Source organism: Onychostruthus taczanowskii, unplaced genomic scaffold (assembly GCF_017590055.1).
Source record: "Onychostruthus taczanowskii isolate IOZ18803 unplaced genomic scaffold, ASM1759005v1 scaffold17, whole genome shotgun sequence".
Lineage (NCBI taxonomy): Eukaryota > Metazoa > Chordata > Aves > Passeriformes > Passeridae > Onychostruthus > Onychostruthus taczanowskii.
Genome location: NW_024498906.1, coordinates 11,249,304 through 11,267,169, shown reverse-complemented (window position 1 = coordinate 11,267,169; position 17,866 = coordinate 11,249,304). Strand labels below are relative to the sequence as shown.

General features: G+C 46.5%; 1 protein-coding gene across 1 annotated transcript in view; it reads right to left on the bottom strand.

Annotated features, from left to right (window-relative positions):
• Positions 1–11,987: 11,987 nt before the first annotated feature.
• The window catches only part of LOC121333519 (heat shock transcription factor 2 binding protein), a 37,965-nt gene continuing 32,086 nt past the window's right edge, over positions 11,988–17,866 (bottom strand). The window contains exon 8 of the mRNA XM_041399919.1: positions 11,988–12,189. Coding sequence (XP_041255853.1) covers positions 12,092–12,189 — 98 coding nt within the window. The 3' untranslated portion in view covers positions 11,988–12,091. The remainder of the gene's footprint in view (positions 12,190–17,866) is intronic.

Sequence of the window (17,866 nt, the reverse complement as noted above, 5' to 3'; positions counted from 1 at the left end):
GTACTTTTGATAAGGTTTTAATAAACCTTTTTAAATTTTTGGAAGTGAGTATCATTTCTCACAAAAGTGTGGGTCACTTCTGCAGCCATGGCTCTGGAGAGCTGAGAAGGGAAAGGAGATGGGATGACTGGGCAAAATCCTGGGGAAGAGTCAGGAGCCCTGAAGGGACAGAGCAGCACAAACAACAGCTTGAATTTTTCACACATCTCTGACTGAGCCAAGAAATGTTATTTCTGTGAAGCACTCTGTGTCACTCAGCTGAAGTGCTCTTTCACCCACGACAGAGTGCTCTAAACCCAATTTGCCACCGCCCCAGAGCTGAGGTTGTGCCCACCTTGGACACAGCCCTGGGAAGGGGGGGGTCCCAGCCCTGGGGAGGGTCTCTGATCACATCCCACATGTGTGTGTGGCTGGCACAGCTCAATCACCCTTCCTCAGATTAACAACCTCTGCAAAGGCCACTTTGCAGCTGTCATGTCACCCATCCCAGTCCTGGGTCAGCCTCTTAATTTTAGCAGCCCCACATACCTTCGGGGCTACTTGCAAGGTTAGAAACAGGGGATTTCCAAGTGAAAACTGGGTAGCCAGACCCACCCTGAGTTTCTTCATTCCAGAGGTGACATGGCTATAACTGGACCCTGGCAATGGGAAGACAGAGAGAGCTCCAGAAGACAGCTAGGAGGCTAGTGCTCAGGGTTTCTGCTTTGGTCTCCCTTCGTCTGGAGGTAAAAGTGAAGTGCCAGGACTCCCAGGAAAATCACAAAGCAGGAAGATGAACTGCAGGGATTCAGCCAGTGACAAGGTAATGGATGAGGTAGGGAGGATGCTCTCCCTGGAGGACTGTTCTGTTCATCTGCAGCTGGATGAATTATGCCTCCCAATTATCCACTGGCAACAGGGTGGGCTCGAGGTTTTCTGCAGTGTCCAACCAAGTACAATATTCATCACTCCTCTGTGGGGTCGTGGGGCCAGGTAGAAAGGGATGAGGTGAATAAATTACATATCAGGAATAAAACAAGATAAAAAGTTAGCTTTGCCAGTGGTCAGAAGGCCAGAAGGAAACACAGTTTAGCCATTTCCAATGCAGATATTTCCTTCCCTGGTGTCTGTGGGAGCAGCCAGACAAGTGAGTTTACCCAGCTCTTCCCTCCCAGCTCCCATCAGACTACACTGTATTATCCTGAACATACAGCTCCGGCACTGACCTTTAAAGCACCATAAAATCCTTTCCAACCACTATGTAAACAAAAGAGCCTTCTATCCTAAGGACAGGCAGCTGGAGACACCCAGACCATGTCCAGAACAGTGTCTCAGATATGCCCAGGTCTGTCCTCTGGCACCAAGGCCAGCCAGCATGAGATGCTTCTAGTCTACTGAACTTGCTTATCATCCAAAAGAAGGCAGTTTCATCTCAAATGTCTACCAGGAATGGTCTCCAGGCTCTGCTGGCTTCCAAGCCATGCCTGAGAAACATCTGAAGGAACCACAGATGTGCTTTGGACAGTATAGATGACTCAGCCTTAATGTCTGGGTATGTGCCCTGGCATCATTTAATTAAGTAGCAGAGAGGTAGCTTGAGGTGCTGAAGTGCTGCAGCTCCAGCCAAAGCCAGGGGACAGTTTCAGGCAGCCCCTGGCAGCCAGCCCTTCAGTGGCTGGAACATCCCAGGGAACAAAGCAGCTTTCTAAAGATGTGTCAACATCACTGCCCCAGAGCATGTCTTGCAGGTCTCTTATCTCCTACTAGAGAATGATGTGGGAGTGAAACATCCTTTCTCACATCCCCATTGCACCCTGGTTCCCACACAGAGGAAATCTGAGTGCACAGGCTGAGCTAGACCCATGTCACAGCTGCAGATGCAGCTGCAGTGATCCAGAAGAACTGGGAAATATCCTCCTAAGAACCCTACATCTCCTCACACTCTCACAAGAGCTCCTTGCCTTTTGCCCCAACTTTCTGGGCAGTCACCTTCTGTGGCTGGGTCATGGAATCAACCCTGATCTTAATTGCACAGATGACAGCATGTCACTAATGAATGACAGCCATTTCAGCCTCCCAGCAGGGAGCTGCACACATGCCATGCGTTTTTAACATCCCTCAGTAAACAGTGGTGATGAAACATGATAAAAAATGCCAAATGTTTAGCACTGATATGATGCCCAGACAGGTTTGAGTGCCTTTGGCAGACAAGGGAGAGGGTGAGCTCCTTTTCTTTGCCATCACAATAACCCAGCAGCCTCACAGAATAGTATCTGCAAGATCTCAGAACTAAGCAGGATGTCCTGTTCATAAATCAAATCCCAGCAGACCTCTCCCTCGACAGGCTTTTCCCTTCCTGGACTGGACTTTCTGGAAACTTAACATTTAAGATTCTAATCCTGCAAACATTTGTACGTGGGTTTTCCTACCTAGAGGCCCCATCACTGAAGTCAGATCAATGCACCAATGTTGACCAGGAACAGATTTTGTAACGTTTCTTTTCAGTGCATTACCTATTTCTAAACAAGTATCTGTATTTTTCCACATGACCTCATAACTCTGAGGCAAAAAGAGAACTGTATACACCCACTGAGTGACTTTACAATCAGTCGTCTCAGCTGCCTTGCCCTGTACCAGATTTGGGATGTGCCCTGTGGAGTACCTCAGATATAGCTCAAGCCAGTTGCACTTCCCTCCCTATTATTTAAGCAATAATAGCTGATGGGGAGGGTATTTCCTGAGAGTCATCTGGAGAAAATGAGGTCTCTGCCTCAGGCCCATAATTCAGAGAGGAATGTGCTGCCAGGATGTCAGTCCCACCCTGTCCCCCTACATGGGGCCCTGCACTGTTACAGCACGTGGCTGCTTGGTTTGGGGTTTTCAGGTGCAACAAACACCTCAGACCTACATTTTGGTTATCCTCAGTGTGGACAAACGTCTCAGCTTTCCAGAGTGATTTTGGAGGCATTGAAAGCTGCTCCTCTTCCAGAGGGGAATTTTGCCCCCAAAGGTTGATGAATCACGGGATGTCGGGCTGCAGAAGGGGAGATGCACATTCTGTACAGCAGACAAGATACACAATCCATGCAGGATTGCTCCCACGTGCCACGTGTTGATTGCTGTGGTCTCCACAGGACACACAGGAAGATTTGTGAGCAGCAGGGGCTGCACTCAGCACTTGAAAAATCTCTGCATTTTATGGGAACTAATTTACCAATCCAGCTACACATTCAGAGTGACTGTTCTGAGCCATAAACTGCCATCCATAAGCTGAGTTTCTGGCTATATTGAATTCCCAGAAAGCTGCACAGCAATCAGAGCTCACAGAGAATCTGTGCAATTGTTTTATACCAGCATTTCTTTCACTGATGTGTTCCTTGCTTTTCACAGAACCATTTCCTGCTTAAAATTGGATAGTAGGACTTATTCTTCTCAGCAGTTATATATAAACATATTTTCACATGTCTATACATATGTAGGAATACATTTTCTACTTTCTTTTTCTCTTAACAGAGAAATTAAATTTTAAAAAAGCCACAGGCATTTTATAAAACCTTGGATTCAAATCTGGAAAATTGAAGGTTTTTAGCTTTATTCATGTGAAAAATGAGAGAGAGAGAGAAAAAAAAAAATATTTTTCCAGATCTGTACCTGTAGGACTACAAATGATGCAGCACAGCTCTGGCAGCCTGCAGAGCTCATTGCCACAGGACAGCAACCTGTTCTCAGACTGGGTTGTATTGATGTGGAATATTTGGAGTGATGGGATAGCCTTTAAAATTACTGCTTGCTGCTGCAAATTAGAACTCTCCTCCTATCTTTACCAAACAGCTGTTACCATCAGCAGAGGTTTCATCTGCAAAGGTTCCTGTGGGCACAAGGGTGCCAGGACTTACAGGCTGTGGTTCCACATGCGAGGCCATCAGCAGCAATTCTGGCTCAGACAACTGACACTGCCCTCCCTGCTTGTCCCCTGTGCCACTCCCTCACATCAACAAGCCCTGCTGGCTGTGGGACCACCTTTGGGACTGGCTTAGGGGACGGATCCAGCAGAAAAGCAAGGAGGGAAATTGTGCAGAATACCCACAGCAAAGAATCCTTGGGGTCTGACCCAGCTCAGGCGTCATGGCAGCGCTGGACAAAAGCAGGTGGGCAGCACAGGAGGAGACAGCTGAGCCCCAGTGTGAGGCAGAGGGGAGAAGCTGAGGGTGTCCACCCCTGGTTGTGCTGCCAAAGATGCCACAGTGTGAAAGCACAGCCTGGCTGAGCTCCCCTGGCCCACCATGAACAGGGCAGCCTCTCCTGAATGCCCTTCTGGCCTAAAAACACACCTATGTCCCAGTTTTCCTGAGCCAGCTGCAATGCCCACAACTCTTCTGGTGATGCTCAGTGGATTTCCCTCCACAAAGTTGCTTAAGCTGCTCCTGGATCCACACAAACTTCAGCATCTACATCCCTGCTAAGGGAGAGAGCTGCTCCTTGGCCGAGCCATGGCAGAGCTGGGCCCAGGCAGGGGCAGAGATGGCAGCGGGCCCTGCTGAGGGCTGTGGGCACACAGCAGGGGCAGCCTGGCCCCTTGGGGTGCCTTAGGATTTTGGCTTTTGTATTCTTCATCTATTTGTAATGCTGTAATTCTTCAGTGTATAACTCTAAGCTCCATATGGAGTGTTAGCTGCTTGCCCATTTTGGTCACACAACACAATTCCTCTCTAGGCCTGGGAATCAAGGACACCTCAGTGTCTCAGGCCCTGAGAAATGTAAACAAAACTGAGTTGGAGGGGAGGAAATTTGGGGACAATGACTTTATTACCTGAAACTGTAATTGCAATATTAACCCCCAATGTGCAAATGGACCAAACTTATAAAAGTGTGAAAATCCATGACCCGTTGTCCATTTTGGGTGTAGCTCCTCGGGGTCTTTGTCTACCCTAAATGTACCTGAAGGTCCTTCAAAAAATGTAACTGCTTTTTATTCTGTAATTTTGTCTGGTCTCTGTTTTTAGGTAGCCTGAAAAGGCACCATTCACACTGGGCATGATGGTGGGGGTTGTTTTGGGGCAGGAGAGACATTGCAGGGTCTTCTCTTGGCAGGGTGTGGGGCAGTGGCCAAGGAATGTTTGTTTAAAGCCAAGGGGTCAGCTCATGCTCCAGAGCAAACAACGGGGCTCAGGAACAAGTATCCTATCCCCCTCCACTTCCCAAGAAAAGTCTCTATTTCCCAGACTTCCAGCATTCTCCCCGAGAGCAGCTGGTGGTGTTCCCTGCTGGAGACAGGAATCTGGTTTATGGGTTGTGATTCCACCTGACACAGTGTGCCTGCACAGCCCCAGCACATGGAAACAACCTGCCTGTGCAAGGACTGCTCTTGCTGCTGTCTCACATTTCGGGTGGGCATGTCTGGGTTGCTGCTGAGGTGAGTTATGGCAGAGTGTCAGGTCGTTCAGCATCCAAAAGGTTTTCACTTCTTGCACCTGCCACTTGAACAGCCAGTCCTGGCATTTCACACTTCCACTGGACAAAATTTCAAGCCTTTTGCAGAAGCTGAATTTTCAAAGAGGCCGAATCCCCTGCAATGGCGAAACCAACAGCATTTCTATATTCACTTCTGTTTGTGTCTCTTGATTTGAAATTGCATCTACACCCTTGAGTGGCTGAAACTCTGGATGTACAAATCAATTGAAACTGAGTCACTGGGCTTGATAAAAGCAAACAGACGTCATCATAACAGGAGTGAAGCCCTGCTTCAAGCCTCAGCCACTGCTGAGTTATAAGATTAATTAGAGGAATGTGTGAAACTGAAATGAATAAAGCAACCATTAAACATGTTGCTAATATTTAAAGAAACTTGGCCAGAAAAAGAAAAACTAGCTAGTGGACTAATGTTTACATTGTAAAATGTAAATTTACAGTGTTAACTTACTCCAGAATGAACAAACAAATATTTTAAGCAGGCAAGAAAAATGCACATACTTTCAGCAAACATTGACATCTTCTTACACTGGGGAAATTCTTGTCATGCTTAGCCCAAGAGTGACACAATGCCTTGCAATAATCATCCATTACTGAAGCTTATCTGGGCTTGCTGATAACTTGGTGTTCCTGTAGCACATAAAGCAGTGCATATTTCACCCCATTTATCTTGGACACCACTGTATTTAATCCCTAGGAGGCCCAAGTCTATCAACCAAGAAACACTTGGGTGCTTCAAATTACTCACTTGGGGCTGCAGTCAGTCTTTGTAGAGCTGAAAATGTACCAAGTCAGATGGCTAAAGCAGGGCAGGGTGAATATTTACTAAATATTCATCTCAGGAGCTGAGGGTTTGGTTGCCCTCGTCCAGTCTCACCAATGGGAACTATAAGTGACTTCCCACAGATAGTCCAAAAATTACCCAGAAAAAAGTCAGGGTTTCTTTTAAATCAGTAAATCTGTGATGTCTCACAGGCAGATGCTCCAGTACTGCTGGGAAATGAATCCTGTGCTGAGAATGGGAGAGAGGAAGGCTAGATGGTGACAGAGAGAACAAAGCCCCTTATCCATGGAATCATAGCACAATAGAGAAAGTAGAGCTATTGACAGCACAGGCTTGATTCAATTGATAAAAGTTTCATCTGTTTCTGCCCTTTTTTTGGTGGCTTTTTGTGTGTGTGTGTGTGTGTGTGTGTGTGTGTGTGTGTGTGTGTGTGTGTTCGGTTTTTTTGGTTCTGGTTTTTTTGTTGTTTGTTTGTGTGCGTGTTTGTTTTTTGGGTTTTTTTGGTTTTTGGGGTTTTTTTTGTTTTGTTTTGTTTTGGTTTGGTTTGGTTTGGTTTTTTTTTTTTGTTCAGAGAGCATTTACATCAGGTTACATCAGTGGACCTGTCTTTTATACTGATGTGGAGCAAGGATAACTTCCCACTCACCACAATTCTATTATTGGGAATAGCAGTAAAAAAGTACTGTTTATCCTTCAAGAAGAAAAAAACCCCAACCCTCTTACAAAATCTCAGCATCAGAACCTAAAAGTCTTTATTTATTCCTTGAGCCCTGGTCTGTAGTCCAAAAATTAAGAATATTGTTGAACAAGTCAAACAACAGATGCACGGGGAACAATGAGGAGATAGGGAAGAGAGCAGTGAAGACAAACAGCCATGTTATATATACTCCACTCTCTTTCAACAGATCCACATTTTCAAGCCACAGGATGCAATTTTCATGCTGTCTCCAGCCATAAGGATAACTGCTCTTCAGGAGCTACTTTGTGTGTTAAACAAATATGACATTTACAGATTGTTTTCTCTCAGTACTTATTTGCTATGTCCTGAGTTAATGACCTTAAAAATTGCTCTCTCTGATGGCGTTAGTGTGAGACGATTTCCAAAAAGCATGAAATTGCAATAAACTGTCAAGTTTGCACAGGTGCACTGGAGATTAAGAGATCAGCCACAGAGCCATTAAGATCTATGGCAAAATGCCCATTGGGACCAAGATCAAACCTTTAGAGTGTTTTTAAAAATGTCATCATTAGGAGAGAGATGTCTTCCCAGGAGCTCCACATAATGTTGGATTTTAACCATACCCTTCTGCAGTGCTCCTCTGAGATGGCAGCTGCTGGAATTTCCAATTCATCTCTAAATAGATGAAGCAAATATTAATTCTGCTGGAGCAAGGATCAGTGGCACATCCTCACTGAGATACACTACAGAAGCCTTCAAATTCTTCCTCACCTGCAGGGAGATGCACCTTAGAGGTGCAAGAAGCCCATTTGCACTCATTGCACAGGGATATATTTTTACCTACTATGAAAAACTCTAAGGAGCCAGGTTTTGGGAAAAAAATCGCCCATCAAAAAGTGTATTTCTCACCAATAATTGTTTTCTCTGCAGACATACAAGTTTCATTCTTACCCCACTATCTTTCCACCTAGAAGGACTCTGGCTCAGGGAAATTCCACTAGCTGGTGTGGTCAAGGGCAACAGTGATGCCCTGAGCTGCTGCTCTGCACAGAGAAGTTGCGGAAAGAAATCAGTTTTCAAAACCTCCCACTGCTTTCCCCGAGACTTTCCTGGAAGGACAGGCAAGTTTCCTTTTAACTGCCTGGGAGTGAACTCCAGAGCATCCCAGTGCCAGGAGCCAAGAGATAGACTCCAGGGTGCACAGGCAAATGCAGAACCCTTGGTACAGCAGCAACACTGGCAGAGATTTGCTCTGCAGTGCTCACACAGGGGTTGGCTCTGCCTAAGTGATAGGTGAGGAGCAGAGTGTTTGTAATGGCTTGGGAATGCCTTTCAGTGCTTCTCATCTGGAAAATGACATTCATCAGTGCTGAGGTTACATTTTGCTTCAGCTCTCTGTTGGCAAAGTCCCACTTCTGTCCTTTTGTGCTGTTGGCTTTGCTCTGTATCGTGAGTCTTACACCGCAAATGAGAAAAAAGAGAAAGGGTAAAACCTAATCCAACTTTTTTTTCCCCAAACATTCCACACCGGTTTTCTCAAGAGAATTACCTGGCTTGTCTACAGAAACCCATACCCTGTGTCATGCTGTTGAGCACATACTTTCAGTTAGTTCTTCAAATATTTTTGTAAGATAGAGAAATCAAGCAGGAGGCGGGAAGTGACCAGATCTGAGGGCACACATGCTCAGCAAGCTGAGTCACCCCCAAACCCAGCCAGCTGCCTGCACACAGCTCCCCTGCTGCTCAGCTGCAGGTTGTTTCTGGCTTTGGGCAGAAATTCTGTTAAACAGGACATATGAAGTTCTTCTCCTGTAGCATTTCAAGGTTGATGTTGTCCTGGCCCCCTGTGGCACAGGCTCCTGAAGCCCTGCAGTTGATAGCTGGCAGGGCATGATGCTGAAGGTGCTTTCTGCAAGCCCATCACACAACTCCAAATCACACCAGCATCAGGTGCTGCTGACCAGAGCCAACACAGCACTTCTCAGCCTTTTCCACTGCAAAGACTCATCCATATCTTCTAGTGCTTATGGCCATGGGAGGAAAGAGAGCAGAACAGAGGAAGATGCTTGTCTTTAAGGAAAAGAGTAAAAAGGGCAAGAAATGCAAAAATATTCCCATCATCAGACAACAATCAGGAAGAGACCTTCCCTGCCCCTGTTGTTGTATCCTTGGCCTTGGCTACTATTCTGAATTCAAGGACAGCGAGATTTTTAAGGTTAAAAAAAAACAAAGCATCCCCTGCAGGGCAGAGAAAGGAAGGGAACCACAGAGAGCCCTTGGGAGAGGGTCTGGATAAAGAGAAGCTCCCAGCACTCACCTGTCTGTCTGCCTTCCCCTCTGCAGGCTGTGGCCATGGGGCAGAGAGCAGGCACCCTGCCACAGCTGGGCAGCTCCTGGTGCCCTGCCCCTATTGCCCAAGACAGGCCAGGTAACTCTAGGCAGCACTATTATATATTATATCATATATATTAATAGATATATCTATTGCTGCTGTTTTGTGGGCACTATTGCTGCTGTTTTCCCTTCTTCTTCCCCTGCTACAATCCGTGCTCACTGCTGGTGCAGAGAAGCTGAAATACCAGCCTGGTTGGTGAAGACAGGCTTTGCAGCCCCTCAGGGGTGGCATCACTGCAGCTTCCCTGCTGCCAGCTGAACAGACACACCGGCCAAAGGCACCAGTGGCTCAGCAGGATGGGGAGGCTGCTCCTTGTGAAAGGAAAGAACGTTTTGAGACCTGACTGGGGGATGAGGTGTAGGAGCAGCACTGCCACAGGCTGTGGGAGGTCTGGGAGGTGCTGATCCACAGGCAGAACAATGCTGCAGACCCAAGCAGCTTCTCCAGGCTCCCACTAGTATCAGAAACAAACACATGGGACATTTTCCAGTTCCTAAGACACACTCCAAATCTTAGGTTGCCTGCTCCTTAACTATACTTTTTATTTTCCAGGGAAGTTGAGTTCTTCAAGAATGAACAGATTCAGCATTCCAAAAGCATCCAGGCAGGATCCCCCCAGGGGAGGGCAGGGAGCCAGCTCTGCTGTGCTGCAGCAGGAAGGAGAGCTCAGCCCACAGAGGTCTCCTCAAAGCCTGGCCCACAGGCAGTGCAGCCACCCACCGAGGTTCTGCTCCAGGGAGAGCTCCCCAGGGAACAGGCCTACCTCTCTGCTCTGTCCCCAAGGACAAGCTTTCCTTGGCTGACTGCTTATCCCTCCCCCACCCTCATTTCCTTTCTCACTTCCTCCGTAAACAGAATCTCCTTCTTTCTACGTCACTGTGCTTAAGGGCTGAGTCCTTGGAAGCAAGCTTCTTTTTTCCCCTCCTCTTGGTTCCAGAATGCCCTTTGTCCTTTTGTCTTCCCTCAGATCTCCAGGAGGGATGGTTCCGTTCTCATTTAGGATTTTAGCATTTAATTTAGGATCCTTGGATCCTTATTTAGGATCTTAGCAGTCTCCCTTCTGAGAGGCAGAAGAGCACAGGCCTGGAGAAATTCTCCCTCCCCTAATTTATGGTGGTGAGAGCAGGAACACTCTGGGCAATAGAGGAGCTGCTCCTTTTGGCTCCTTCCACATTAGGCTTTCATAGCATGAGCTGAAGAGAGTTCACACAAATTGAGACTTCTGTGAGCAAGCGGGGCTGCAGATAGGCAGGAGCTGAAAGCCCAGGGCCTCTTTTTCCACAGGGTTCTTGGTAACCTGGCAGAAGCAACATCTCCTGGGCTGGAAAGGACTTGTAGGACATAAGATGGGTTATTTTAGCAGCTTGCAGGGGTCTCTGATACCACGGATTGCCACGCCACAGGAGGACCATCAGGACAGCAGAAGCCATGTCACAGCTACACAACTGGCTGGGAGCAGGACTGGGTATCCTCAACACCTCAGGCCCCCTCTTCTCCCTCCCTCAGCCACCCATTACTTGGACTGCAGCATCATTCTCCTTGTGCCTGCCAGACACTTCACTTACTTACCCCAAAGACTTTTGCAATCCAGGTAAAAGTGGTCAGGCCAAGGCAGAAAGGAGGGGAAATGAAAAGAGAACCAAAGCAGAAAACTGATTTGAAGGACTGAACACTCCAGCACACACCCTCTGAAATCAGGAATGCTCAAACAGAAGCTCAGCCCCTCAGCAAATTTGCTCCATGTGGTTTACCTGCGTACACAGGAGGTCTGTGACTGCACAGGGAACTGAATCCAACTGAATCCCCCAAGCCCAAGATAAGCCCAGCAGTTTATCTCAGACCCCAGGGCTGCATCTCCTGCCCCAGCAGGAGCCATGGAGCCAACATCTCCGGGCCACCAGTAGAGCACAAGCTGTACAATCTTCTTGTGCCCACAGAAACTGGAATGCAGGTCTAAGAATCTGAAATTTAACAGCAGCGGGGCACTTCAGAGGAAATGCTTATTTTGTGTAGTAATGTAGTAATGTTTCCCTTTTTTTTTTTTTTTTTTTTTTTTTTTTTTTTTTTTTTTTTTTTTTTTGTGGCATTATAGCAGTGCCTTAGTAGCACTTTCCTCTTTCCTGTCCTTCCCTCTGTTCTCCTCTTGTGACAGCTTTATCACTGAGAAGGTTGCCAGTGGGTCAACCCCTGACGTAGACAGCCTGTACAGCAGAAGCTCCCTATCACTACAGAACACTCCATTATAATTAAAAATTAATGGCAAATGCACTCTCTCCCTCTCTCAGTCCTGAGAAATGTGTATCATTCCGGGGACAAAAGCTTGTGGGATACCAACGCTTTCCGTCAGAGGCTCCGTGGCAGCTCCCTCATCGCTGTCGCTGTGCTCTCATGCTTGTAATCTGCCCTTGAAACCTCCCCTCTCCCTCAGCCACTGACAGCAGCACTATTGTTTTTAGCAGCTCAGCTTTTCAGCTGACTTCAGGATCCCCAGAGGCCATCCCTTTTTTTCTGACTGTGCTCCAGATTGCCATCAGTGCTCATGAAATGACTCCAGCACCGTTTGGTCCCTTGCCATTTACAGCCAAGAGGGCACCTCCTTTCCCTTGGCGTCCTTTCCCAGGATGTGTCTGCTGCTGGCTGAGCTGCCTGGGCACTGGAGGCTCTGGCTGTGCCTGACAAGCAATCTGGGCAGGTTTCCGGGGCAGTGTTACACTCTGTCAGCATTGTTAGAGCTGAGCAGGGCTGCACAGGATCACTGCTGGAGAGGCTTCCTGGAGGGGCTTCCTTACTGGAATGTGGGTGACTCATCGCACTCAGCCGCTCTTGTCTCCAAGAGATCACGCTCCTGCTGCACCAGGGCAGGGATGATGCTCGTGAAAACCCCTAGGAAAAAAACAGTTGCTGCAATATGAAGGGGAGAGAGGATGTTTGGGAAGAACAGTCGCTATCGGTAGCTGCTTGCTGCTGAGCAGTTTCTGAGTGCATGCAGAGCTCTGGGTCCCTTTGTGTCAGCCACGGGATGATGCACCCACTGCATTTTCCAAAATGCAGCTGCACCCTGCCAGGCTGGGGAGTGCAGAACACAGTGATGAGAGCATGTGTGTTTCTGTGTGTGCCTGCTGGGGAGCTTGCAAGCCCTGTGGAGGGTCTGCATGTGTGGAGCAGAGGTAACCACCTGCCCACCCTCATTGTGGGTCCATGATGTGTTGCAGATCCCACAGAAGTCTCGTTTTCCCTGTGACCCACACACCTCCAGGGTCAGCAAGGGCTGCCAGGGGACACATGGGGAGGCCAGCAGGAGAGCCTGTGCTTGGGTTTTCAGTGGCTGGCTGCCCTTCAGGTTGGTCACCCTGTCCTTTGCCCAGGTTTATTCCTTGGAAAAGGTATCCCACAAAGTGCCAGCACCATTTCCCCCTGGTGCTTTCGGTCCCCTCTCCAAAGTCAGGCAGCTCAGGACACTCCCTCAGGACTGTGTATCCCAGTGCCCCCAGCCTGAGCACAAACATGCTGCCCCACTGCTGGGAGAAGAGCCTGAGCACTGCTGAAACCCTGGGCATGTCTGCCCCAGCCTCCAGCCCTCCTCCAGCAGCCTCAGAGACTTCACTCCCCTTAGCAATGACTCCCAGCCCGCTCTCAGGCAGCAGGGCCCAGTCTGACAAGAGAGAAGCTGGAGAGGGACTCTTTGTCAGAATCTGTAGTGATAGGACAAGAGGGAATGGGCAAAAATTGAAAGAGAGGAAATTTAGGTTAGGTATTAGGAAGAAATTCTTTACTGTGAGGCTGGGGAAGCCCCACTCCTGGGAGTGCTCAAGATCAGGCTGAATGAGACCTTGAGCATCCTGTTCTAGTGGGAGGTGTCCCTGCCCATGGCAAGGGGTTGGAATGAAATTATCTTTAAGGTCCCTTCCAACCCAAGCCATTTGGGATTCTATGAAACTGATTCTGGACACCACAGATCCTGCTCAGGAGGAAGGTGTGCAGATCCAAGAACTGGGCTTTTTTCCCCCTACATTCTCGATTTTCTGTTTTGTAGCAGGGTGACTGCTGCACTTTATTTGACCCCTGGTGGTGATACAGAAGCACACTGATTTATCTCTGATTTATCTCTGCAGAGAGCTTCAAGCAGCTCACCTGCTCTCCTAACACCCAACCCAAACCCCTGCCTCAAAGCAAGACTCAAAGTTCAAACTTTTCATACAACTTCAAAGCAAGACTCAGGTGGCACGAAAGCCACGTAGGCAGCTCAGTCAGAGCTGACCTTCTCCATCCACCCTTGGTCACACAATCCCTTCCCATCCCCAGCCCATGCCAGCCTTGCCCTCCCTGGCTGCTGCCTCTCCCACCTGCAGCCCAGCAGCACAGACAGACACGTGCATTTGGAAGGACCTGGCATTTGAAGTGCTTTCACTGCAGTCACGCCCACAGTAAAAATTATAGTTCCCATAAATGACATATGCAACTACAATTTGGTCAAAGTCTTTTCAAGGCTTCCGACTGAGCAAGTTATAGGTTGTAAAGGTCATTGTAAAGCATCAGAGAAGTTTAAATCTCTATGACCTCCAGAGCTCTCTAATGACTTTTTATCAGCTTTAACTTGGAACTCACATATTCAAGCAGCAAACAGCAGTTGCAAAAGTTTCTGCATAGAAACCAGAAAATTACAAACAACACAGACACGGCCAGATGCAGCTGCAAATTAAATGCTGTGAAGAGAAATGAAGGGGCAGCCATGCTTTGCATAGCTCATAACTTGTAGGACGAACACTGGGTAGGGATAACAGAGCAAAGAAGAGGTTCCTTATTCCCCAGGAAAACTCCTTTCTCCTCACCTCCAGTGTCCTCACAGGACTGGAGGCGGTAGAGGAGATGAATCATACAATATTTGCAAGACTTGTAAAATCGTATCAATTCTGAAAGCCAATTTGTGCTAATCAGCACATATCGCAAGTGCAAATGATAACTCAAAGGAGCAGTGAAATGACTGGTGCAACCAGCTGAAATTGAATAATCTGGAAGTTCACTTGTGGCCACGAGACCAAATTGTCACATATCCCATTCTTCCTCCAATTCTTCCTTAAAAGGGACTTATTTCCCTCTCTTAAGCAGCCACAACAGGATGATGTGCCTTGAACTCCAGTTCACTGCCTCTCTCATGAGTGCTGGGAATGGGCCAGTGTCCTCATGTAACCAAACACCAGCTCCCCTCGGGACAGCTGGTTGCTGTTCCCCCTCAAGCTCTCACAGTGCCCTTCAGAAGATGCCAGGCCCCTCCTGCTGCCATGCCTGTCCCTCAGCACAGGGTACAGAGCCACCAGCTTGCTTTCTTCTACTGAGGTTTGCCAGATCATGGTCCAGCCTGAGATACCACGCAAAGAACTGGTGGGGCAGTACATTACACAGCTAAGCTTCTCCAGTTGCAGGAAGTTTAGGGGATCTTCATTTATTTTTCCTTTGCATCTAATTTACCAGCAGCATCAACTATGAAGAGTACCTCCCTGTATCTCCCAGTATCTCCCTGGAGCATCAGCAAACAGGCGTCATTCCAGGGCTCTGTACAGTGTATACAGACTGAAAGGAGCCAAGTTCACTTTTAATTGTGCAGCTGATACTGTGAACTTTCTTCTACAAGTTGTTAAAACAGTTTTTTTCATCTTTTGGACAGCTTAGCCTGAGTCAAATTTTAGCTTTGGTTATATGGGTTTAAGTCTGGAGGAACTGATAATCTCAAAGCAGCACCAAAGTCACGTTTTCTCCTCCACTGGAACTCTGAGATTGTGCAACAGAGGAAATGGCAAAGCTGGACTAACTCTGGACTTTGAACACAGCTACTGAAACTCGTGCTTTGAGTGTGTGAACCCCCTTTACTCCTGTAAGCTAGCAATCCAGTTAATCAAGTAATGCAGTTAATCAATTAGGTACTTCAGTTAATAAATTACTAGAATAATTTAATAAAGAATAATAAATAATTTTATAAAGAATAATAAAATAAAGAATCCCAACTTTTCAAAAGGATCCAAAAAAGCAACACTCCAAAGCCAGTGTTTTTTACAGTACAGGCTGAACTCTTGATTTTAAAGCAATAAAGCTTCCTAATGGTCCTGAGTTTCAGAATTAAGCACATCTGAAGCAAAATAAAAGATGAAATTTACAATGCATCTGTTGACCAGTCTTTAATTGCAGCAGCCCCTTGTGTCACACCAAGTCCTGTGTGCCACCCATTGTTCAACTTCATACATAAAGCTTTGGCACACTCTGAGTTTTCAGAGTCTCTGTTATTCAAAGACTTTATTTTATTCATAACCTGTCAAAAAAAGATGTCTTTCAGGAGAAGGGGAGACTCAAAGGAGATCCACAGTCACTTAATGGCCTAATTTCTAGCACTAACCACATGAAGATAAATTAGGCCTTCAGACACTCTTCTCTTCCAACAGGAATCTCTCAAGTTTACCAACACACAAGATTATAAAATGCTGGCTGCAAACAGTAGGGCAATCTGAAAACTTGCTCTTATCTGTTATTGCAAAATAGACACCAAAGGGTAGGATTCACCTCACCTAACTTAAGCCATCTAAATAGTTGGTATCTCATCTCATCAAATCACTGCAGCTTCCTCCATGGCCAATGGCATGAGATCCCCTCCTATTTTAGGATGGAAAAAGGAACAGCAAAGAAGGTTTTGATGCTGCTGGTGGGGGAGAACAGATCAATAGTTTATGACAGATGCCAAGGTCCGGGAGAATCCCACCATGACATGGGGGTGTAACAGACTCCTGTGGGGAAAGCTGCAGGCCTCACTGCACAGAGATTAGGTTCAATTAATTGTACACAGCCCTAGTCCTGAGGAGGAGCAGGAGGGGCTGGTCCCTGGCTCCATCAAATGGGGAATTAGGGAAGGAAGGAACCTGAAAAACAGCAGAATGATCTAACAGCTCATCATGCAATCTGCAACTATGTCTGTCCATTTCATTTCACTAAAACATATGAGACACCTTGAACATTTCAAATACTCTGGAATGTTTAAGGGTCAGGCTTATCCCTGGCTTTTATCCACTCACCTTGTTTCAGCATCATTTGACTCCAGTCACACTTTTTTCCCAATCAAAAAAGTATTATGAATTTGCTTCCCTGTGGTAAGTTTCCCTTAAATGCTTTTCCTTTCCCATAAACTCAATTAATTGTGAACACCTAGAAAAAGTAAGCTTAGGGAAAAGACTTTCCTAGAAAACTGCTTAACACAGGTTCTTCTCTGATGTTTCTGATACTTTTCCCCTCTAGTATTTTTAAATATACACTGTATCTCACAGATGAGGTGACTTTTTCTTATTTTTCAGTCTTGCATAATGAAACACTTTACAGAAAAAAAGTCTTTATCGAGGTGATACTTTTCCCCTCTAGTATTTTTAAATATACACTGTATCTCACAGATGAGGTGACTTTTTTCTTAATTTTCAATCTTGCATAATGAAACACTTTGTACAGAAAAAAGTCTTTCTTGAGGCTGGTGGGTCACTGATGATTTGGCTCTGAATAAACAGTCCTGGCAAGCTATACCTGAAAATAAAGTCATCTGGGAGACACTGAAAGAACTTATCACCAGATCTGAGCAGCTTGCTGGGGAAAACTGTATCTCAAATCACCACTTTAAGCATGGCTGACCATGCCAGTGGACACACAATGAAGATGAACAGTCCTGACTGCTTTGTTTCCTGATTTCACATGGAAATGAGGTGCAGATGCACTGCCACTCCCTCTCATAAGGTTGAATTTGGCCCATCACCACAGTTTACTGACCTGGTCATGAGCACTTGTGTCACCCCCAGCTTGTGCACACCACACTGACCCTTGGAAGGTCTTGGTTTCAGGCTGGGAAGGGCAGGGAAATTTTCAAGAAATATCTCAAATCCATAGGGCTAAGGCTCCATCAGCTTTTCTGCTCACAGAACTACTTTTTTTTAATTTTTCTGTTGTTTACTGGCTTCCAAAGTTTGATGAAAGACCTTTGTGAGCAGATAATTCAATGCAAAGGATGATGCCCTTCAGTGTTTCTTAAAATCGAACACTTTCATGAGTTGATGTTCCAGAAAACTACCAATTATCATTTTGATCCCGTTAGGATTAAACTCTAGGAGGATTAACTAGGATAGCAAGATAAGAAAACAAATCCAAAGAAAGCACACTTTACAGAAGATTTAAAGCCTTCCACAAATCTGCACTTGGTAAGTTCAGTGTAGTGCTGAATCAGACACGGCAGAACGCTGTGCAATCCACCCGTGTATGTGAGATCTTAATCTTCATTTCATAGCCCCAAACCAGACTGTTGCCATCTGCAGCATCTGAGCCAAGTAATTTCAAGCTGATTTATTACATTTCTATCTCTGAACATCCATCATTCTGCAAACAGCCTAAAGGGAGATGCCCTATACCTTAACTTACACATTTTACCGTGGTCTCCCTCTAAAGCTGCCTGCCAATCATGATATTTAAGTCCTATGAAGTTTGCTTCATGTTTTCTGTAATTTCAAGTCCACACTGTATTCTGTTAACACACTGGGTTGCCAGA